Below are 23,919 nucleotides of genomic sequence, written 5' to 3' on the forward strand. Positions count from 1 at the left end.
GTGTGTGTGTGTGTGTGTGTGTGTGTGTGTGTGTGTGTGTGGTGCGCGCGCGCGCACCGAATGTGATGGCTGTTTTATTTTATTATCTACTTGGGTCCCATCATTTAGTCTTTTTTTTCATTATTCAATATGCATGGCCTAACATTCTCTCCGTCTCTCTCTGTCTCCCCCCCACCGTTTTCCTCTCTCTAGTGGACATTAACTCTGCCCTGCCCCTGCGTCTGCCCCCGGCTGCCATCCCCATGGACCTACGCATTGACCAGCACCATCACCAGCAGCAGCTGTCCATTTCTCCTTCTGCAGCCCAGGCCAGAGAGCAGCAGCTGTCCATGTCTCCTTCTGCAGGACAGGCCAGAGAGCAGCAGCTGTCCAAGTCTCCTTCTGCAGCCCAGGCCCAGGCGTCTGCAGCCCAGGCCAGAGAGCAGCAGCTGCAGCAGGAGCTCCTGTCCCTGAAACAGAAACAACAGATCCAGAGACAGCAGCTCATCGCTGAGTTCCAGAGGCAACATGAGCAGCTCAACCGGCAGCATGAAGCCCAGCTACAGGAACACGTTAAGGTGGGGAGGGAGGGAGGGAGAGAGGGAGAGAGGGAGAGAGGGAGAGAGGGAGAGAGGGAGGGAGAGGGAGGGAGAGGGGAGGCTCCAGAAGCATGTCAAGAAAGACAGTGATTTCCCTCTCATACATGTCTAAGCTAGATCTCTCTCAGTGCAGCAGAAGCCTCTCATACATGTCTAAACTAGATCTCTCACAGTGCAGCAGAAGCCTCTCATACATGTCTAAACTAGATCTCTCTCAGTGCAGCAGAAGCCTCTCATACATGTCTAAACTAGATCTCTCTCAGTGCAGCAGAAGCCTCTCATACATGTCTAAACTAGATCTCTCTCAGTGCAGCAGAAGCCTCTCATACATGTCTAAACTAGATCTCTCTCAGTGCAGCAGAAGCCTCTCATACATGTCTAAAGTAGATCTCTCTCAGTGCAGCAGAAGCGTCTCATACATGTCTAAACTAGTTCTCTCTCAGTGCAGCAGAAGCCTTTCAGCCCTTTGATATTAGCCCTGCTCTTGGGTCAGTGTTTGGGGCTGTAAGTGACCTAGAGTATGTAGATTGAAGGGCTGAGGGCTGATCCCAGTACAGTGCTAACAGCACAAGGGCTCCTTTGGCCTGTGGTGGGGCTGGAAGACCACTCAGGTAGCAGAGAGTGACGCAAAGCCAAGGCAGGGAGGCCCAGGCTCAATCAGCCCTATTCAGAGCCTGTACACACACACACACACACACCGAGACCTGCAGCACACACCTCTGCCTATCACCAATCACCAAGACAGGTCAAGGAGTGGAAAAGAAAGTAGGAGGCAGACACTGGTGGATTGGAAAGAGAAAGACCATGTTTTCCCTGTATACCTCTATGGAACTCTTTAGGTTAAGGTGTCTCCCCTTAAATGCACCAAAGCCTGGATTCCAAACTTAAAGCACTCCCTTCCATCGGCCCTTGAGTATTGAAAGAGGGGAAAGTTTGGGACCTATCCAAAAGCATACCGTGCCTGGCTGCTGCCCTTCTCTCACATGCCTCACCTCCCATATGAATGTATCCATCAGCAGGACTCTTATTCCAGTCACTTTCCCTTGACGGTAAACACGGCTGCATGTCCTCGCTAGCAGGCGCTTATTTAAATAAACTAAACCATCCAAGGCAATAACAAACATCCCCGTCAAATTACGTCCAATCTAATTAATCAAATATTGGAGTTGGGCACCCTACTAAGGAGAGAGCATGGGGTCGTGTGTGTGTGTGTGTGGATCTAATGGTTCAGTTTGGTCGTGATGTAGAGGGTCCATGGTAAGTACCGAGAGGAAAGGTTATTCACATATTGACTGGAGTGGTCTGGTTCCTGTAAACACGCCAGGAACATTTGCATGGACAGTGATTGGGCCGAGGCTGAATAGATGTCTTGTGATAGCGTGAGGTGACCAAGCTAGCATGTTCTCTTGGGTGAAGGTGTCAGGAATGGGGGATAGCTGCGAGAGACAAGACCTGCAGGGCAAGGAAAGAGAAATCAGCAGTGGCTCCTGGCCCCAGAACCAACAGCAGGATGTTGTGCCAACGTTATATTAACGTTGTGTTAACATTATAGTACTGTTGCTGTAACATTGTAGTAAAATAACGTTATTGCAGGAGCTCCTGGTCCAGGATGTTATAGTAACGTTGTGTTCCCCTCCATGCAGCAGGAGCTCCTGGTCCAGGATGTTATAGTAACGTTGTGTTCCCCTCCATGCAGCAGGAGCTCCTGGTCCAGGATGTTATAGTAACGTTGTGTTCCCCTCCATGCAGCAGGAGCTCCTGGTCCAGGATGTTATAGTAACGTTGTGTTCCCCTCCATGCAGCAGGAGCTCCTGGTCCAGGATGTTATAGTAACGTTGTGTTCCCCTCCATGCAGCAGGAGCTCCTGGTCCAGGATGTTATAGTAACGTTGTGTTCCCCTCCATGCAGCAGGAGCTCCTGGTCCAGGATGTTATAGTAACGTTGTGTTCCCCTCCATGCAGCAGGAGCTCCTTGTCCAGGATGTTATAGTAACGTTGTGTTCCCCTCCATGCAGCAGGAGCTCCTGGTCCAGGATGTTATAGTAACGTTGTGTTCCCCTCCATGCAGCAGGAGCTCCTGGTCCAGGATGTTATAGTAACGTTGTGTTCCCCTCCATGCAGCAGGAGCTCCTGGTCCAGGATGTTATAGTAACGTTGTGTTCCCCTCCATGTAGCAGGAGCTCCTGGTCCAGGATGTTATAGTAATGTTGTGTTCCCCTCCATGCAGCAGGAGCTCCTGGTCCAGGATGTTATAGTAACGTTGTGTTCCCCTCCATGCAGCAGGAGCTCCTGGTCCAGGATGTTATAGTAACGTTGTGTTCCCCTCCATGCAGCAGGAGCTCCTGGTCCAGGATGTTATAGTAACGTTGTTCCCCTCCATGCAGCAGGAGCTCCTGGCCCAGGATGTTGTATTAATATTGTGTTCCCCTCCATGCAGCACCAGCAGGAGCTCCTGGCCCAGGATGTTATATTAATGTTGTGTTCCCCTCCATGCAGCACCAGCAGGAGCTCCTGGTCCAGGATGTTATAGTAACGTTGTGTTCCCCTCCATGCAGCAGGAGCTCCTGGTCCAGGATGTTATAGTAACGTTGTGTTCCCCTCCATGCAGCAGGAGCTCCTTGTCCAGGATGTTATAGTAACGTTGTGTTCCCCTCCATGCAGCAGGAGCTCCTGGTCCAGGATGTTATAGTAACGTTGTGTTCCCCTCCATGCAGCAGGAGCTCCTGGTCCAGGATGTTATAGTAACGTTGTGTTCCCCTCCATGCAGCAGGAGCTCCTGGTCCAGGATGTTATAGTAACGTTGTGTTCCCCTCCATGTAGCAGGAGCTCCTGGTCCAGGATGTTATAGTAATGTTGTGTTCCCCTCCATGCAGCAGGAGCTCCTGGTCCAGGATGTTATAGTAACGTTGTGTTCCCCTCCATGCAGCAGGAGCTCCTGGTCCAGGATGTTATAGTAACGTTGTGTTCCCCTCCATGCAGCAGGAGCTCCTGGTCCAGGATGTTATAGTAACGTTGTTCCCCTCCATGCAGCAGGAGCTCCTGGCCCAGGATGTTGTATTAATATTGTGTTCCCCTCCATGCAGCACCAGCAGGAGCTCCTGGCCCAGGATGTTATATTAATGTTGTGTTCCCCTCCATGCAGCACCAGCAGGAGCTCCTGGCCCAGGATGTTATATTAATGTTGTGTTCCCCTCCATGCAGCACCAGCAGGAGCTCCTGGCCCTGAAACATCAGCAGGAGCTGTTGGAGCACCAGAGGAAGATGGAGAACCACCGTCTGGAGCAGGAACTGGAGAAACACCAACGAGAACAGAAACTACAGCTGCTGAAGAACAAGGAGAGAGGACAGGAGAGTAAGCAGCTGGAACAATACATTATAATATTACTAGTACAACTACAATGTGGCGACTATGTACAAAAATTGCTGTAATTTCAAAACGGTTCACCTGATGTGGATGAAAATACCCTCAAATTAAAGCTGTCTGTACTTTAACCTCTATTGTCATTGGCTGATTTCAAATCCAAACTTTTGAAGTATAGACCCCAAAGAAGAAACAAAGCTTCACTGTCACAGTAATTACGGAGGACAGTGTATATCTCTCTCTCTCACCCAACCAACCTCCATTCCGGTCATCCCTCTGTCCTAGAGTGGATGGGCTTGACTGGTGTTGCCATGCTGCCTGCTCTCTGTCAGTGGAGAGGTGTTGAGACAGGCAGCAGGCTACAGGTAGAGGGCTGGCCTCGTCACCACAAGGCCACTGGCTCATTAATCATCTAGTGGTCTGGATGGGCTAAACACACACACAGGGTCACCAGACAGGAAGGATGGAAACGGCAGCTGCCCTGGAGGAGTTTGGTCTGATACAACCCTCATTAGTCTAGATCCTCATCTTCTCTCTCTGCACAATCACCAGTTATAATGATATGGATGAAAATACCCTGAAATTAAAGTTGACAGTCTGCACTTTAACCTCATAGTCATTGTTTGATTTCAAATCCAAACTTTGAGTATAGAGCCAAAATAAGAGAAAATGCTTCACTGCCCCAATGATTCCAGAGGGCAGTGTGTTGCACAGCTTTGGGAACTGGAAACGTGATCGTTTGAATGGCCCATCAAATCAATGGGAGTCTGATAGAACTCCTAGTAAACTCTGCCTGAAATGGAGTCAGAGCTCACACCTACCTTCAGCGACGCCCTTTAACCTCTCCCTCACTCGGCTAGCATATTGCTCAAGTCTACCCTTTCCTTCTTGGTCTATCTAAAGGGCCTTAAGGCCAGGAGTTGGGTGTGAGTGATCTGTCCCATCTGCAGTGCTGGAGGCTGGAGTGTCTTCTTACCCTGGTACCATGTACCCCCTCTCAGGTGCAGTGGCCAGTACGGAGGTGAAGATGCGACTGCAGGAGTTTGTGCTGAACAAGAAGAAGGCTCTGGCCCAGAGGAGTCTCAACCACGGGGGGTTGCCCAACGACCCCCGCTACTGGTACGGGTGAGTACTGTCTCTCTCACACACACACACACACACACACACACACTCCTGTCCCATCAGCTGTGTGGGGATGAGATCACACACACACGGAGGACACAGCAGACTATTTGGTCCTGTTGAGAGGAGCTCTCCCTCCTAAGCCTTGAGTGTTTATTATCGAGCCGTGGAACCCACGTCCACTGTGGTCTGTGTGCTCAGTGTTAGGTGCTGTGTGAACCCACGTCCAGCTGTGGTCTGTGTGCTCAGTGTTAGGTGCTGTGAGAACCCACGTCCAGCTGTGGTCTGTGTGCTCAGTGTTAGGTGCTGTGAGAACCCACGTCCAGCTGTGGTCTGTGTGCTCAGTGTTAGGTGCTGTGAGAACCCACGTCCAGCTGTGGTCTGTGTGCTCAGTGTTAGGTGCTGTGAGAACCCACGTCCAGCTGTGGTCTGTGTGCTCAGTGTTAGGTGCTGTGTGAACCCACGTCCAGCTGTGGTCTGTGTGCTCAGTGTTAGGTGCTGTGTGAACCCACGTCCAGCTGTGGTCTGTGTGCTCAGTGTTAGGTGCTGTGTGAACCCACGTCCAGCTGTGGTCTGTGCGCTCAGTGTTAGGTGCTGTGTGAACCCACGTCCAGCTGTGGTCTGTGTGCTCAGTGTTAGGTGCTGTGAGAACCCACGTCCAGCTGTGGTCTGTGTGCTCAGTGTTAGGTGCTGTGAGAACCCACGTCCAGCTGTGGTCTGTGTGCTCAGTGTTAGGTGCTGTGAGAACCCACGTCCAGCTGTGGTCTGTGTGCTCAGTGTTAGGTGCTGTGTGAACCCACGTCCAGCTGTGGTCTGTGTGCTCAGTGTTAGGTGCTGTGTGAACCCACGTCCAGCTGTGGTCTGTGTGCTCAGTGTTAGGTGCTGTGTGAACCCACGTCCAGCTGTGGTCTGTGTGCTCAGTGTTAGGTGCTGTGTGAACCCACGTCCAGCTGTGGTCTGTGTGCTCAGTGTTAGGTGCTGTGTGAACCCACGTCCAGCTGTGGTCTGTGTGCTCAGTGTTAGGTGCTGTGTGAACCCACGTCCAGCTGTGGTCTGTGTGCTCAGTGTTAGGTGCTGTGTGAACCCACGTCCAGCTGTGGTCTGTGTGCTCAGTGTTAGGTGCTGTGTGAACCCACGTCCAGCTGTGGTCTGTGTGCTCAGTGTTAGGTGCTGTGTGAACCCACGTCCAGCTGTGGTCTGTGTGTGCTCGGTGTTAGGTGCTGTGTGAACCCTCGCTCAGCAGTGGTCTGTGTGTGCTCAGTGTTAGGTGCTGTGTGAACCCTCGCTCAGCAGTGGTCTGTGTGCTCGGTATTAGGTAGAGGTCGACCGATTAATCGGAATGGCCGATTAATTAGGGCCGATTTCAAGTTTTCATAACAATTGGAAATCGGTATTTTTGGATGCCGATTTGGCCTATTTATTTATATATCTATATATCTATATATCTATATATATATATTTTGAATTATTATTATTATTTTTTTGACCTTTATTTAACTCAGCAAGTCAGTTAAGAACACATTCTTATTTTCAATGACAGCCTAGTAACGGTGGGTTATCTGCCTTGTTCAGGGGCAGAACGACAGATTTTTACCTTGTCAGCTCGGGGATTGAATCTTGCAACCTTACGGTTAACTAGTCCAACGCTCTAACCACCTGCTTTACATTGCACTCCACGAGGAGCCTGCCTGTTACGCGAATGCAGTAAGAAGCCAAGGTAAGTTGCTAGCTAGCATTAAACTTATCTTATAAAAAACAATCAATCAATCATAATCACTAGTTAACTACACATGGTTGATGATATTACTAGTTTATCTAGCCTGTCCTGAGTTGCATATAATCGCTTAGGTACACGTTGCGCCAACCATAAACATCAATGCCTTTCTTAAAATCAATACACAAGTATATATTTTTAAACCTGCATATTTAGTTAATATTGCCTGCTAACATGAATTTCTTTTAACTAGGGAAATTGTGTCACTTCTCTTGCGTTCTGTGCAACAGTCAGGGTATATGCAGCAGTTTGGGCCGCCTGGCTCGTTGCGAACTGTGAAGACTATTTCTTCCTAACAAAGACAGCCGACTTCGCCAAACCGGGGATGATTTAACAAAAGCGCATTTGCGAAAAAAGCACAATCGTTGCACGACTGTACCTAACCATAAACATCAATGCCTTTCTTAAAATCAATACACAGAAGTATATATTTTTAAACCTGCATATTTAGCTAAAATAAATCCAGGTTAGCAGGCAATATTAACCAGGTGAAATTGTCATTTTGCGTTCATTGCACGCAGAGTCAGGGTATATGCAACAGTTTGGGCCGCCTGGCTCGTTGCGAACTAATTTGCCAGAATTTTACATAATTATGACGTAACATTGAAGGTTGTGCAATGTAACAGGAATATTTAGACTTGGATGCCACCCGTTAAATAAAATACGGGACGGTTCCGTTATTTCACTGAAAGGAAAAACGTATTGTTTTCGAGATGATAGTTTCCGGATTCGGCCATATTAACCTCTCTAGGGAAGGTGGGACGAAATCGTCCCACCTACGCAACAGCCAGTGTAATCCCGTGGCGCAATATTCAAATACCTCAAAAATGCAAAAACTTCAATTTTTCAAACATATGACTATTTTACACCATTTTAAAGACAAGACTCTCGTTAATCTAACCACACTGTCCGATTTCAAAAAGGCTTTACAACGAAAGTAAAACATTAGATTATGTCAGCAGAGTACCCAGCCAGAAATGATCAGACACCCATTTTTCAAGCTAGCATATAATGTCACATAAACCCAAACCACAGCTAAATGCAGCACTAACCTTTGATGATCTTCATCAGATGACAACCCTAGGACATTATGTTATACAATACATGCATGTTTTGTTCAATCAAGTTCATATTTATATCAAAAACCAGCTTTTTACATTAGCATGTGACTAGCATGTGACTAGCATTCCCACCGAACACTGCCGGTGAATTTACTAAATTACTCACGATAAACGTTCACAAAAAACATAACAATTATTTTAAGAATTATAGATACAGAACTCCTCTATGCACTCGCTATGTCCGATTTTAAAATAGCGTTTCGGTGAAAGCACATTTTGCAATATTCTCAGTACATAGCCCGGCATCACAGGGCTAGCTATTTAGACACCCAGCAAGTTTAGCATTCACCAAAGTCAGATTTACTATAAGAAAAATGTTATTACCTTTGCTGTCTTCGTCAGAATGCACTCCCAGGACTTCTACTTCAATAACAAATGTTGGTTTGGTCCCAAATAATCCATTGTTATATCCAAATAGCGGCGTTTTGTTCGTGCGTTCAAGACACTATCCGAAAGGGTAAAGAAGGGTTACGAGCACGGCGCATTTCGTGACAAAAAAATTCTAAATATTCCATTACCGTACTTCGAAGCATGTCAACCGCTGTTTAAAATCAATTTTTATGCCATTTTTCCTATAAAAAAGCGATAATATTCCGACCGGGAAATCATTTTTTATTACAAAGAGAGTGAAAGTAAAAGCATGCTATCCCCTCATGCACGAGCCTCAGTCTAATGGCCCTCTGATAGAGCACTTGCCAAACGCGCTAATGTGTTTCAGCCTGGGGATGGAATTACATCGTTCAGCTTTTTCCCGCCTTCTGAGAGCCCATGGGAGCCGTAGGAAGTGTCACGTCATGCCAGAGATCCCCTGTATTTGTTAGAGATGATCAAGGAGGGCAAGAAATGGTCAGACAGGCCACTTCCTGTAAGGTATCTTCTCAGGTTTTGGCCTGCCAAATGAGTTCTGTTATACTCACAGACACCATTCAACCAGTTTTAGAAACTTTAGGGTGTTTTCTATCCAAAGCCAATAATTATATGCATATTCTAGTTACTGGGCAGGAGTAGTAACCAGATTAAATCGGGTACGTTTTTTATCCGGCCGTGCAAATACTGCCCCCTAGCCCCAACAGGTTAATGACCAAAGGCTCGTATTTCTGTGTGTTATTATGTTATACTTAAGTCTATGATTTGATAGAGCAGTCTGACTGAGCAGTGGTAGGCAGCAGCAGGCTCGTAAGCATTCATTCAAACATCACTTTAGTGCGTTTTGCCAACAGCTCTTCGCTGTGCTTCAAGCATTGCACTGTTTATGACTTCAAGCCAATCAACTCCCACGATTAGGCTGGTGTAACCGATGTGAAATGGCTAGCTAGTTAGCGGGTGCACGCTAATAGCGTTTCAAACGTCACTCGCTCTGAGACTTGGGAGTAGTTGTTCCCCTTGCTCTACATGGGTAATGCAGCTTCGAGGGTGGCTGTTGTCGATGTGTTCCTGGTTCGAGCCCAGGTAGGAGCGAGGAGAGGGACAGAAGCTATACTGTTACACTGGCAATACTAAAGTGCCTATAAGAACATCCAATAGTCAAAGGTATATGAAATACAAATGGTATAGAGAGAAATAGTCCTATAATTCCTATAATAACCACAACCTAAAACTTACCTGGGAATATTGAAGACTCATGTTTAAAAGGAACCACCAGCTTTCATATGTTCTTATGTTCTGAGCAAGGAACTTAAACGTTAGCTTTCTTACATGGCACATATTGCACTTTTTCTTTCTTCTGCAACACTTAGTTTTTGCGTTATTTAAACCAAATGTAACATGTTTCATTATTTGAGGCTAAATTGATTTTATTGATGTATTATATTAAGTTAAAATAAGTGTTTATTCAGTATTGTTGTAATTGTCAATATTACAAATAAATAAAAGAAATCGGCCGATTAATCGGTATCGTTTTTTTTTGGTCCTATCGGTATCGGCATTGAAAAATCATAATCAGTTCTGTGTGTGCGTTCATGTTTTATAACGAGTTTATAGAAGTCGTTAGTAGAAACTGTGTGATCACTGTTTTGCAATTGTCTTAGTAAAATCATCCAGCACTCAGCACACACATACAGTAAACTACTTCTCCACTACTACCATAATGACCCAGTGGAGTATTGATTCAGTATTATCAGGACTGTCTCTCTCTCCCTCCCTCTCTCTCTCTCAATGTAAAGAGTCTCTCAGCACTTTAAAGCTGCCAGTCGTTCAGACCTGAAGAGAGGTAGAGAGGGGAGGTATATGCACCACAGAGTGTGTTCGCTAGACCAGAACATGGGTTTGGGCCTGGGCCAGCACAGTTTACCTTACTGCCTGAGATCAGTCTTGCTCTGTAGCTGACCTCACATGACAGACATCAACTCTGCTCTGCCCATCTTCCAGCCCAGGCTGACTGGAAACCAATCTTCTCAGCCTGTACCTCAGCCTGTACCTCAGGCTGCCCTACCCACTACTGAGGCACAGTTTTAGACTATTGAGAGAGACCCTATCCTGTAATCCTGTGTGAGGAGTGAGGTTGTGGCTTTAGACTATTGAGACACCTCCCACCGCAGTGTTGTGTGATGAGGTAGCTTAGTGGTTAGGGTGTTGGACTAGTAACCGAAAGGTTGCAAGATCAAATCCCAGAGCTGACGAGGTAAAAATCTGTCGTTCTGTCCCTGAACAAGGCCGTTAACCCACTGTTCCCTGGTAGGCCGTAATTGAAAATAAAAATGTGTTCTTATCTGACTTGCCTAGTTAAATAAAGGTAAAACAAAATGAAGGATCTGATGGTTTCTCTCTCTCTCTTTCTCTGTGTGTGTGTGTGTGTGTGTGTGTGTGTGTGTGTGTGTGTGTGTGTGTGTGTGTGTGTGTGTGTGTGTGTGTGTGTGTGTGTGTGTGTGTGTGTGTTGCAGGAAAACTCAGCACACTTCCCTGGACCAGAGCTCTCCTCCTCAGACTGGTATGGGTACCTACAACCACCCTGTCCTGGGCATCTACAACGCTAGAGACGACTTCCCCCTCCGCAAGACAGGTACTAAACACGCACACACCTTGCTCTGCTAGAGGACTGTCCAGTAGGCTCTCTGTGGGCTCACACCTTGCTCTGCTAGAGGACTGTCCAGTAGGCTGTCTGTGGGCTCACACCTTGCTCTGCTAGAGGACTGTCCAGTAGGCTCTCTGTGGGCTCACACCTTGCTCTGCTAGAGGACTGTCCAGTAGACTCTCTGTGGGCTCACACCTTGCTCTGCTAGAGGACTGTCCAGTAGGCTCTCTGTGGGCTCACACCTTGCTCTGCTAGAGGACTGTCCAGTAGGCTCTCTGTGGGCTCACACCTTGCTCTGCTAGAGGACTGTCCAGTAGGCTCTCTGTGGGCTCACACCTTGCTCTGCTAGAGGACTGTCCAGTAGGCTCTCTGTGGGCTCACACCTTGCTCTGCTAGAGGACTGTCCAGTAGGCTCTCTGTGGGTTCACACCTTGCTCTGCTAGAGGACTGTCCAGTAGGCTCTCTGTGGGCTCACACCTTGCTCTGCTAGAGGACTGTCCAGTAGGCTGTCTGTGGGCTCACACCTTGCTCTGCTAGAGGACTGTCCAGTAGGCTCTCTGTGGGCTCACACCTTGCTCTGCTAGAGGACTGTCCAGTAGGCTGTCTGTGGGCTCACACCTTGCTCTGCTAGAGGACTGTCCAGTAGGCTGTCTGTGGGCTCACACCTTGCTCTGCTAGAGGACTGTCCAGTAGGCTCTCTGTGGGCTCACACCTTGCTCTGCTAGAGGACTGTCCAGTAGGCTCTCTGTGGGCTCACACCTTGCTCTGCTAGAGGACTGTCCAGTAGGCTGTCTGTGGGCTCACACCTTGCTCTGCTAGAGGACTGTCCAGTAGGCTGTCTGTGGGCTCACACCTTGCTCTGCTAGAGGACTGTCCAGTAGGCTCTCTGTGGGCTCACACCTTGCTCTGCTAGAGGACTGTCCAGTAGGCTCTCTGTGGGCTCACACCTTGCTCTGCTAGAGGACTGTAAAGCTGTGAGGGGGGTTATGAGGTTCACTTCAGCAAAGCAGCACTGAGAAGATATATGTTATTTGAGTTCTAGATGAACTGCTGATATTAATATTGACTATCTTCACCACCTAAAATGTTCCAAACATCCAATGCTATTCTGGCATGTCCTACTGTACCGACGGGGGGGATTGTAATATGTGACTGACCTTTTATCACCCTGCCAAAGTTTTCATCATTTCTAAATCATACATCATGAAAAATCCCAGAGTGAACAAAAAAACAACCTTTCTATAGTTTAGAGAGGTGTACTCTACTGACAGTAGACAAAGTGGAAACTAAAATGGTGCGGCCGTGCCGGGCTGTGAAGCGGTGGTCTTCCAGTATAATTATTCACTTAGCGGGCTGGGCCTGTATGAACAGAGCACGGCCATGTTGACTCTAGCCCCAAGGCTGACTCAAACTGCAGATACACCGCAGTTGACACTGGCCACTGAGACCACATTCCACCCAGACTGAGAGAGACGAGACGGGAGGAGAGAGTGCCAGGGCTGCACATAGACCACAGTTGACACTGGCCACATTCCACAGGAGGAGAGAGATTTTAGAAAAGAGAAGGTTGGAGAATAGGAGAGATGAGGTAGGGAGGAGGAGAGAAGGTTGGAGAATAGGAGAGATGAGGGAGGAGGAGATTTTAGAAAAGAGAAGGTTGGAGAATAGGAGAGATGAGGTAGGGAGGAGGAGAGAAGGTTGGAGAATAGGAGAGATGAGGGAGGAGGAGATTTTAGAAAAGAGAAGGTTGGAGAATAGGAGAGATGAGGTAGGGAGGAGGAGAGAAGGTTGGAGAATAGGAGAGATGAGGGAGGGAGGGAGGGAGGGTTTAGGGAATTACCTTTACCTGCAGTTCTTTAACAGTGGTGGGCATGAAGGAAAATTACACAAGGAGCGACATGCTGTGTTAGCGACATGCTGTGTTAGCGACATGCTGTGTTAGCGACATGCTGTGTTAGCGACATGCTGTGTTAGCAGCGACATGCTAGCAATTTCACCATTAGACTTTGGATGAAAAAACCATTTACTCTAGCTGGTATACTTCAAACTGAACCAACTTTTTACAGAACATGCCTTTGTCAATAACATGGAGGTTTGTGAAGTGATGCAGGGAGATCTTGTCAGTTTTGTGGGGTTTACTTATGTTAATTCTAGGTTGGGCACGGTTAGAAGAGCTTCTTATTACATTGCTTCTTCATAACTGTGGGGGCTGATAATGTGCTTTTGAATCAGCGTTGTTGCGTTTATTTTTTATTTTTCATTGTAAATATTGTTTGGTTGAGTTCATGTAAGTGTCCATGCTAGCGACGCAATTTTTGTGTGTGTGATTTAGACGCCGGTAAACGGCGAATTGCAGATTTGATTATGACCCTACATCTCCGCCCACCCCTCCCCCCAAAGATTTGACATGCATAACACTTAGTCTCCCGCTGTCTGGCATTTACAGGGGTTTGTAGACAGGCTGACAGGCTTTACTTATATCACAATGTGGTTCCATCTTTCATCAATGGGACAAGTACATTAACCCCTGTCTCTGTCCATTCAGCCACCATGGTGTTTAAAACCGTCTCTAGTGATTAGCAAGGCTGTAAGTTCATCTGGTTATCGAGGCCAGCCTTTACATGGAGGCATACAGAGGCTAGTTGATAGGCGGGCCGGGACCCCACATGATGACCCCAACGTGGTAGCTAGGTAACCCTTCACACTGTATGGTAGCTAGGTAACCCTTCACACTGTATGGTAGCTAGGTAACCCTTCACACTGTATGGTAGCTAGGTAACCCTTCACACTGTATGGTAGCTAGGTAACCCTTCAAGCTCACAGCCCCTATACCCTTCAAACTCAACTCTTGACCTCGAAGCCTGTTCCACTGCGTTTTTTTAAATGATCAAGTACAACAGAAAAACAGCAGGTTCCGGACCTTGCAGGTTAAGAGTTGAATACCCCTGCCCTATATGGAAACTGTTATAGATGACATCAGAGCGCAGGGTCTCTGCTTTCTAGCGCTGTATGGGATTCAGCTGACGTGCCTTCTAAACGGGAGTACCAGGGGCGACAAGAAGATGCCCCCATCCCTCATGCTAACTGAACTTCTTTCGCTAATGTTTTGTTGTCTGAGTGAGGGGAATGTTATAAATGAAGAGAGGGACTCTGTTCTGAAAGATGAGACGTTGAAGATTATAATAAATATCGCTTTGATGTCATACAAGCAAACCACATGCTAATGTGCACTTCACATGTCCGTATTATAAAAGTTATGTCATTTACAGTATCAACGTTTCTGATCACATGTTTTGATGTACTGTTCCAACAATGACATGGCATCATACCCTGGGTTGTTTTGAACAGATGTTTGTCGTATTGTGAAGAAAGTTAGCCGTGGACACGCTCGTTTTGACAATTCTGACAATAGAAAGAGCTTTCAAATGATGCCCATCTGATCCAGATTGCAACTGATTGCTGTAATGGTGGGGATGCAGGGCTGTGTTTCAAACAAAGTACTTTATTATAAAAAAGCTTGTTGTCGACACATGTCCTGGTACTTGTTAAAGTTCATGATGCCGTTGCCCCTAACAAAGGCCCACAGGACCAGTGGAAAGCAAAATAGCCCCACAACATCAAAGATCCACCACCATACTTTACATTAGTGATGAGGTATTTTCTGCATAAGCACTGTTCTTTTGAATCCAAACTCACGGCTGGTGTCCGTGGCCAAAGACCTCTCTCTTCATGTTGTGTGACCAAAGCACCGCCTGGGGTTTGCTAAACGGGATTTGGAACCAGTAATGATTCTGACCCCTATCTTTTTAGAGATTTGTTGTTATTAGTTAAACACAATTGCTCAGAGAAAGAGATTTTATTAGTATAAAATAATATAATTGTTGAATTTTTTGAAGCATACAATATAGCTCCGTATTTTAATTTATTTTATATAGTGTTTTTTTTCTCATCTTTATCAAGGAGCCAATAATTCCGCACCACCACTGTATATCGTGCTATGACCTGGCCTGAAGCCAGACCGATGAACATTCATGAGATCAATGGGACACAGACCTCACTGTTAACAAGTACATGAACCCCCATCCCTGTCTATGTCCATTCAGCCAACATGGGGGTTTAATCATCTCTAGCAAATACAAAGGCTGCAAGTTCCTCCACACTTCCTTCTGTTGTCTGAGTGAGGCGAATGTTGTAAATGAAAAGGGACTTGATGTGTTCTGGAAGATGAGATGTGAGATAATTACCGCTTTAATGTCATACAAGCAAACCACACACCCGCTTCACATTTCCATATCATAAAACGTGTCATTTCCTGTGTCAACGTTTATGATCACTGTCTGATGTACAGTTCCAACGATGACATCTGAAAAGAATGAGCCGATGTTAGTCGCATTGTTCCGCAGCTCGTTGTCTTCACACGCTCATAACTCAGTTCTCTGCGCACCAAAATGACTATCTGTTTCTCTGAAGTGCCTTGTGAAAGCCTAACACTGTAAGAGGGTATTTTATAACTTAGCTAGTCATGTTGGCAATGGGAAAAGCTTTCAAATGATGCTCATCTGATCTTGATTGTTATTTCTAATGTAGCGTTTTTGGATTGCGTCAACAACAGTAATAATTGTGTGATGGGGAAGAACCGGGGATTCAGGGCTGTGCTTCAAACAAAACCGTTAGGAGAGCTCAGAAATGTAGATGATACCTGAAGGTTCTTTCCTTGAGTCATAATAGTACATTGAAATGACTTAGGAACTGTGCACACTTTAGAGAGCTGTGTGGAGGCACCGGTTAGTCCTCTCACTTCAACCCTTGTCATTTGTTTGTTTTATCCACCTACCCCACATTTTCCAGCAGTATTCTTATTTTTAGATTTTCTTTCCCGAAAAATGCTGCGAAAAGTGTTCCCTTTCAATTGACGCCATGGTTATGCACATGCGATTCATATTTCTAATGTTAGAAACATTTCAATTTGCCCCTATTCATGTAGGCCAATTCCCACCTGTGTAAAGGCTTAATAGGTTTAAAAGGGGGGTTCTGAATGAATCAATCCATGTCTGTTCTCAGATGGGAGACCATTAAATTTGAACGTGTGTCATGCCATCCATTCAGTAGTGCCTTACATGATTGTTTGACCCCCCCCCAGACTTTCTCCCATAGTGGCGCGGTCCGCGGCCACCTTTGAATTATGAAACTAGCGCCTGCATCATTAGTCTGTCACTTGTTAAACGGAGAGAAACAAACGTGTGAATAAAAACAAGGATGGAGGGAGCAGTGGCGAGAGAGAGAGAGGGCTCTTGTTGTTCCACTCCTGCTTTGTGCCCTTTGTTTTTCCAGAAGGCCTGAAATAGCACCCTGGCTGGATAATTAGTCCTGGACTTCTATTGGTTAGCAGTGTCCCTACAGAGGGCCCTGATTGTCCATGCCGTGTAAACAGAACATTAGCATCATTGCAGAACATGGTAGTCATGACATTGCGTTCCCTCTCTCCGTCCTTGTCTTTCTAAATTCTCTCCATTTGAATGCACACTGACAAAGCCCGCTGTAATTGGCAACGTCGCTCCCAGAAATCAGTTAATTCCCCCCCTACACTCTCATTTTCTTGTTGACGTGGCTTGCGCAGCTTTTCCCAACGCTCTGTACATTGTAATGGGGGAGGAAACGCACCTCGTCCACCTCCATGATGGTGTACAGCAGCACAGGTTGTGTAACTTAGTCGTTGGTTAGATAAAATGGACCCTGTTTGATCGACAGGTTTAACCTCAAGAACTGTTGTTTGCCTCAACAAAACTGGTTTCTGTTTACTGCAGTTCAAGTTGCAGGGATAAGGTATGACAGAGCCGTCTCAGAACCATAGACCTCTCTTGAGTCTTAGCCTCTGTTACAAGCCTGGGTTGTGTTGGTCATAGTCAGATAATCATATCTGTGCTCTTTCTCTGTCTCTCTCTTTCTGTGTGTGTCTTGTAGCCTCTGAGCCCAACCTGAAGCTACGTTCTCGTCTGAAGCAGAAGGTGAGCGAGCGACGGAGCAGCCCCCTACTGAGGCGTAAAGACAGCCCGATCACAACCGCCAAGAAACGCTCACTGGATATGGCAGGTAGGATACACCCTCAACGCTGTGGAGAGGAACATTCAGGAGGTTCAGACCTCACACCCAACAGAGCTGTGTAGTACATTTAACATGGAAGAGATGACTGACTGGGTGTATTAGGTTGATGTTGTACTGTAGCTGTAGACTTGGTGTGTAACAGTCACGACGGAGTTACGATATGAATACATTCTCTAGATTCAGCGTGTAACAGCGCTCCTGGATCCGGCCCCAGCTCTCCTAACAACAACAGCATCAGCAACATCCCCAATGAGAACGGTGTCACTGTGGCAGTCTCCAACAGCATTGATGTGTCCCTGGCACAGCGGTTGTGTGGTGGTGAACTCAGCCAGCTGTCTCTGTACACGTCCCCCTCCCTCCCCAACATCACCCTAGGTCTGCCTGCCACGGCCTCCTCTGCTTCCAATGTAAGACTCTGTTGATATATTGTTTCTCCTCTTCTCACTCTCGTTCTCTCTCTCTGTATCTCTCGCTCTATCTATCTATATATCTGTCTCTCTGTCTTCCTGTGTGTGCTGGTCGGTCTCTCTCTGTATCTCTCTCTCTTTCTATCTATATATCTGTCTCTGTCTCCCTGTGTGTGCTGGTCGGTCTCTCTCTGTATCTCTCTCTCTATCTATCTATATATCTGTCTCTGTCTCCCTGTGTGTGCTGGTCGGTCTCTCTGTCTCCCTGTGTGTGCTGGTCGGTCTCTCTGTCTCTCTGTGTGTGCTGGTCGGTCTCTCTGTCTCCCTGTGTGTGCTGGTCGGTCTCTCTCTGTGGTCACTCAGGATTTACGATATGTTGCCTGTGGAAAAAAAGGGCAATGCTTATATGACCCCCTTTCAAACAGTCCCATTTTAACCACATTCTTGCCTGCATGAGCCTTTTTATGTATCCCATGCGCATGCCGGCACCATTGGCGAGTGGGAATGGGGGTGGGAATGGGAATGGGGGTAGGGAGTGGGAGTAGAAGTAGGGGGTGGGAGTAGAAGTAGGGGGTGGGAGTAGGGGGTGCATTGATCACGGACAACACACATGTATTTTATAGTAAGAACATATCAATAATATTCCACACGTTCCACATGGGAACGTGTGGAACCTCTGTCGTATAACATAAAGTTATATTTTAAGAGGAAATGCCCAAATAGTTTTATGTGCTTTAGAAACTGCTCTTTCCGATCGTGTAAAGAAATACAAAATCAGACCTGTAGGATGATTTGAGAAAGTAACTTTTTTTGTTCCACGTTTCATCTTTTTTTCCTGCCCTCACTCTGCTTTGTTAGATATCACGCACATTGGTAGCTTGCTAGCAAACGTCCTCGCCAACAGCTTCTTTAATAGTAGCAGCAGAGAGTTATCGAAATAGAACATAATAAATGTCCTGCCAGATATTGTAGCCTGGAGCGTCTCGCCCCTCCAGGAGTAGAGGATGAGCGGAGCGTCTCGCCCCTCCAGGAGTAGAGGATGAGCGGAGCGTCTCGCCCCTCCAGGAGTAGAGGATGAGCGGAGCGTCTCGCCCCTCCAGGAGTAGAGGATGAGCGGAGCGTCTCGCCCCTCCAGGAGTAGAGGATGAGCGGAGCGTCTCGCCCCTCCAGGAGTAGAGGATGAGCGGAGCGTCTCGCCCCTCCAGGAGTAGAGGATGAGCGGAGCGTCTCGCCCCTCCAGGAGTAGAGGATGAGCGGAGCGTCTCGCCCCTCCAGGAGTAGAGGATGAGCGGAGCGTCTCGCCCCTCCAGGAGTAGAGGATGAGCGGAGCGTCTCGCCCCTCCAGGAGTAGAGGATGAGCGGGGAGCGGCTTACATAGTTGCGTATTGGCTCATCTGGAAAAAAGAGGCTGTGTGTAGGCTGAACAAGCTCATTCATATTAACCCAGTCATACGTTGGCTAAATATTAAGCCTAATACTGCAGTCATTTTACCATCACCAGAAAATGTGATTACACCATCGTGTGCTTTCTCTTTTCAAACTGCCCATCAGTTATTTTTTCTGAAGACTTATGGCCTACAAGTTAACCTCTCTGGGGTATGAGAGTTAACCTCTCAGCGCTCAGACAACAACAACAAGCAATACAGATACCTGCCATTTTGGAGTCAACTAAAATCAGAAATAGCATTATAAATATTCACTTACCTTTGATGATCTTCATCAGAATGCACTCCCAGGAAACCCAGTTCCACAATAAATGTTTTTGTTCGATAAAGTCCATAATTTATGTCCAATTCCTCCTTTTTGTTTGCGCGTTTAGTCCACTACTCCAAATGCAGGAAGCGTGCGCAAAATGTCACGACGAAAAGTCTAAAAAAGTTATATTTACATTCGTAGAAACGTGTCAAACGATGTATAGCATCAATCTTTAGGATGTTTTTATCATAAATCTTCAGTAATATTCCAACCGGACAATTCCATGGTCTTCAAAAAAGAAAAGGAACACAGCTAACTCTCACGTGAGTGCACGCCACTGAACTCATGTCACTTTCTCAGTCGTCTACTTCCAGGAGCTCTTATTCTCTTCCTATTCACAGTAGAAGCATGAAACAACGTTCTAAAGACTGTTGACATCTAGTGGAAGCCTTAGGAAGTGCAAAATATCTCCCAGGCTAAATGGCGGTGGGTGGGTGGGTGGGTGTGTGTTTCTCCCAGGCTAAATGGCTGTGTGTGTGTGTGTGTGTGTGTGTGTGTGTGTGTGTGTGTGTGTGTGTGTGTGTGTGTGTGTGTGTGTGTGTGTGTGTGTGTGTGTGTGTGTGTGTTTCTCCCAGGCTAAATGGCGGTGTGTGTGTTTCTCCCAGGCTAAATGGCGGTGTGTGTGTTTCTCCCAGGCTAAATGGCGGTGTGTGTGTTTCTCCCAGGCTAAATGGCTGTGTGTGTGTGTGTGTGTGTGTGTGTGTGTGTGTGTGTGTTTCTCCCAGGCTAAATGGCGGTGTGTGTGTTTCTCCCAGGCTAAATGGCGGTGTGTGTGTGTGTGTGTTTCTCCCAGGCTAAATGGCGGTGTGTGTTTCTCCCAGGCTAAATGGCGGTGTGTGTGTGTGTGTGTGTTTCTCCCAGGCTAAATGGCGGTGTGTGTGTGTGTGTTTCTCCCAGGCTAAATGGCGGTGTGTGTGTGTGTGTGTTTCTCCCAGGCTAAATGGCGGTGTGTGTGTGTGTGTTTCTCCCAGGCTAAATGGCGGTGTGTGTGTGTGTGTTTCTCCCAGGCTAAATGGCGGTGTGTGTGTGTGTGTTTCTCCCAGGCTAAATGGCGGTGTGTGTGTGTGTGTTTCTCCCAGGCTAAATGGCGGTGTGTGTGTGTGTGTTTCTCCCAGGCTGAATGGCGGTGTGTGTGTGTGTGTTTCTCCCAGGCTGAATGGCGGTGTGTGTGTGTGTGTTTCTCCCAGGCTGAATGGCGGTGTGTGTGTGTGTGTTTCTCCCAGGCTGAATGGCGGTGTGTGTGTGTGTGTTTCTCCCAGGCTGAATGGCGGTGTGTGTGTGTTTCTCCCAGGCTGAATGGCGGTGTGTGTGTGTTTCTCCCAGGCTGAATGGCGGTGTGTGTGTGTTTCTCCCAGGCTAAATGGCGGTGTGTGTGTGTGTTTCTCCCAGGCTAAATGGCGGTGTGTGTGTGTTTCTCCCAGGCTAAATGGCGGTGTGTGTGTGTTTCTCCCAGGCTGAATGGCGGTGTGTGTGTGTTTCTCCCAGGCTGAATGGCGGTGTGTGTGTGTTTCTCCCAGGCTGAATGGCGGTGTGTGTGTGTTTCTCCCAGGCTGAATGGCGGTGTGTGTGTGTTTCTCCCAGGCTGAATGGCGGTGTGTGTGTGTTTCTCCCAGGCTGAATGGCGGTGTGTGTGTGTTTCTCCCAGGCTGAATGGCGGTGTGTGTGTGTTTCTCCCAGGCTGAATGGCGGTGTGTGTGTGTTTCTCCCAGGCTGAATGGCGGTGTGTGTGTGTTTCTCCCAGGCTGAATGGCGGTGTGTGTGTGTGTGTGTTTCTCTCCCAGGCTAAATGGTGGTGTGTGTGGGTGTGTGTGTGTGTGTGTGTTTCTCCCAGGCTGAATGGCGGTGGGTGGGTGTGTGTTTCTCCCAGGCTAAATGCCAAAGCATTTCTGTGACAATAGAAGGACGGCTCAACAACAGAATTACATTTTTTTATGGTGAAAACAAATGCATTACAAGCATTTCTGTGAATCTTTGTGATCGACGAGGACAAGTTTGATGTCAGACAACAATAGAATGCTTTAATGCATACCAAAGCCGGTAAAATTAAAGGCAACGTTTTATACTGATGGGGTGGCGGGACTTTTAAACATAATACCACTCATTACCAGGTCGGTTGGCAGAAATAGAAGTACAGGCTTTCTTACCTGCAACACCTTTCACAGATAAAGAAAAGTTTCCGTACTTTCGTCTTCGTATGAACGGGATATTTGTTTATCTAATGCTCTTTCTCTTTCCCTCTTTATTTCTCTCTTTTTCTCCCCGTCTGTCTCCATCTCATGTGACCTTGTGTTTTTGGGGGGAACCACCCCTTAAAGATGAATTCACAAATCACAATACTGCCCAAATAAATCAGTTTACAATAGCAATGACAACAGGCGTGTAATGTGTAACTCAGTCTTCCAAAAGCTAGTGGTAGGAAACCAGTAAAGACAATAGAAGCATCAAACCAATGTCAGTTTAACATGTAGATTTATCCCAACAGTTCTATGTAAAACACTTCTATACTGACCCCATTCTCCAGGTGACCTCAGCCCAGCAGGATGGGGGTCAACATTCAGCCCTCTCCCTCAGCCCCCCATACCTAGGCGGTGCCCCCCTAGCCACCTACCTGGCTGACGGAGGGGGCGCAGGGGGGCACGGCCCACTACTGCAGCACTTGGTCCTGCTGGAACAGACTGGCGTGCACGGGCCCCTACTGGCAGGTGGGTACAGCAGTAGAATGGTACTTTGGTGGAGAACACACACACACACAGTGTCCCAACAGATAACCCCCCCCCCCCCCCTTCCTTCTATTGACAGACTTCCTTTCATCAACTTCTATTAAGCAGGGTCAATGAGAGAGAGAGAATTGTGCCCACCGGTGTTGAAGGAACACATCCATTGAGTCACTTTCCCGGTGCTATTTTCAGCTGACAGTGGAGGAAATGACTGGTGACACGCACAGCCTTGGAAGTGAATGGGGGCTCCTTTTTTGGCAGACTAGAGAAGGTTCTTCTGCCAGGCTTGTAGTAATGTGCTGCTATTAAGCTCCATTCCACTGTTCTGTGTGTGATGAACCGAGCCAGGTCTACTGCGGATATTTCTTGTCCTGGGACCAGTGTGTTTGTGTGGATTCAGGCGTGTGTATCCATGCCTATAACCATACCCTGGTGTGTGTATTCCCAACCCAGGTGTGGACGCCCTCCAGTCTCCCTCCATCCACAAGCTGCGCGGGCAGCACCGTCCCCTGGGTCGGACCCAGTCGGCCCCACTGCCCCAGCAGAACGCCCAGGCCCAGGCCCTGCAGCAGCTGGTGGTCCAACAGCAACACCAACAGTTCCTGGAGAAACACAAACAGCAGTTCCAGCAGCTACACATCAACAAGGTAAAGGAGTAGGGGGGAGGGGAAGAGGACGGGGTATAGCTGGAGGGTATGTATGTGTGTTTGTTAATAATCCTCCCACAGGTACATTAGGGACAGGAAGCAATGTTCATGTGTGTGACAGTTGCTAAGGGCAGAATGTAGCTAACTCCACACCGCCATGGAAACAAAGAGGAACCCACTGCCAGATATGGTAATTCAGGAAGTAGGTAGCTGTGCTCTGCTGAGCGCCGTTTGGTTTGATGTGTTCTTTCTCTCTCGATGAAACAAGAGATTGTCTTTTATATTCATCCGTTTTCATGCCCTTAGGTGACATCCCCACAGAGAAACAGTAAGAGGGTCACCGTTCAACTAATTTACAACGTTTCTCAACATTCAATCAAATGTTCCTTTCAGTTTTTCTTAGTGTTTTATCTCTGACCAGAGTAGATCTAATAGGAAAGTAATCTGTCAGAGCAGGGCAGGTGGGCTTTGAAAGGCCAGATGGCATAAATCTATCAGTATGACTTGATCACAGGGTATTAGGTGGTGTAGTCTGTACACATTACTCTTCTATTGTTAAGCACAGCCTCCCGAGTGGTGCACTGCATCGCTGTGTCACTAGAGATCCTGGTTCGAGTCCAGGCTCTGTCGCAGCCGGCCACGACCGGGAGACCAATGGGGCGGTGCACAATTTAGCCCAGCGTTGTCCGGGTTAGGGGAGGGTTTGGCCGGCAGGGATGTCCTTGTCCCATCGCGCTCTAGCGACTCCTGTGGTGGGCCGGGCACAGTGCACACTGACATGGTCGCCAGGTGCATGGAGAGAGGGGAGAGCAAGAGAAAGAGAGAGGGAAGAGAGAGGGAAGAGGAGAGAGAGGGAAGAGGGAGAGGGGGGGAAGAGGGAGAGGGGGGGAAGAGGGAGAGGGGGGGAAGAGAGGGGGAAGAGGGGAAGAGGGAGAGAGGGGGAAGAGGGGAAGAGGGAGAGAGGGGGGAAGAGGGGAAGAGAGAGAGGGGGGAAGAGAGGGGGAAGAGGGGAAGAGAGAGAGGGGGGAAGAGAGGGGGGAAGAGAGGAAGAGAGAGAGGGGGAAGAGGGGAAGAGAGAGAGAGGGAAGAGGGGAAGAGAGAGAGAGAGAGAGGGGGAAGAGAGAGAGAGAGGGGGAAGAGGGGGAAGAGAGAGAGAGAGGGGGAAGAGAGAGAGAGGGGGAAGAGAGAGAGAGAGAGAGGGGGAAGAGGGGGAAGAGAGAGAGAGAGCGGGGGAAGAGAGAGAGAGAGGGGGGAGAGAGAGAGGGGGAAGAGAGAGAGAGAGGGGGAAGAGAGAGAGAGAGAGGGGGAAGAGGGGAAGAGAGAGAG

At 47.7% G+C, this 23,919-nt stretch overlaps 1 protein-coding gene across 3 annotated transcripts in view; it reads left to right on the top strand.

Moving 5' to 3' along the window:
• Nucleotides 1-23,919, top strand: part of LOC106575641 (histone deacetylase 4) — an 80,661-nt gene that overhangs the window by 33,756 nt on the left and 22,986 nt on the right. For all 3 annotated transcript variants that reach the window (XM_045697928.2, XM_045697925.2, XM_082962985.1), the window contains 8 exons: nt 193-557; nt 3,779-3,929; nt 4,940-5,063; nt 10,835-10,953; nt 16,927-17,055; nt 17,245-17,474; nt 21,751-21,931; nt 22,400-22,593. In XM_045697928.2, coding sequence (XP_045553884.1) covers nt 193-557; nt 3,779-3,929; nt 4,940-5,063; nt 10,835-10,953; nt 16,927-17,055; nt 17,245-17,474; nt 21,751-21,931; nt 22,400-22,593 — 1,493 coding nt within the window. The remainder of the gene's footprint in view (nt 1-192; nt 558-3,778; nt 3,930-4,939; nt 5,064-10,834; nt 10,954-16,926; nt 17,056-17,244; nt 17,475-21,750; nt 21,932-22,399; nt 22,594-23,919) is intronic.

This window comes from Salmo salar, chromosome 16 (genome assembly GCF_965601325.2).
Source record: "Salmo salar chromosome 16, fSalSal1, whole genome shotgun sequence".
In the NCBI taxonomy this organism is placed as follows: Eukaryota; Metazoa; Chordata; class Actinopteri; order Salmoniformes; family Salmonidae; genus Salmo; species Salmo salar.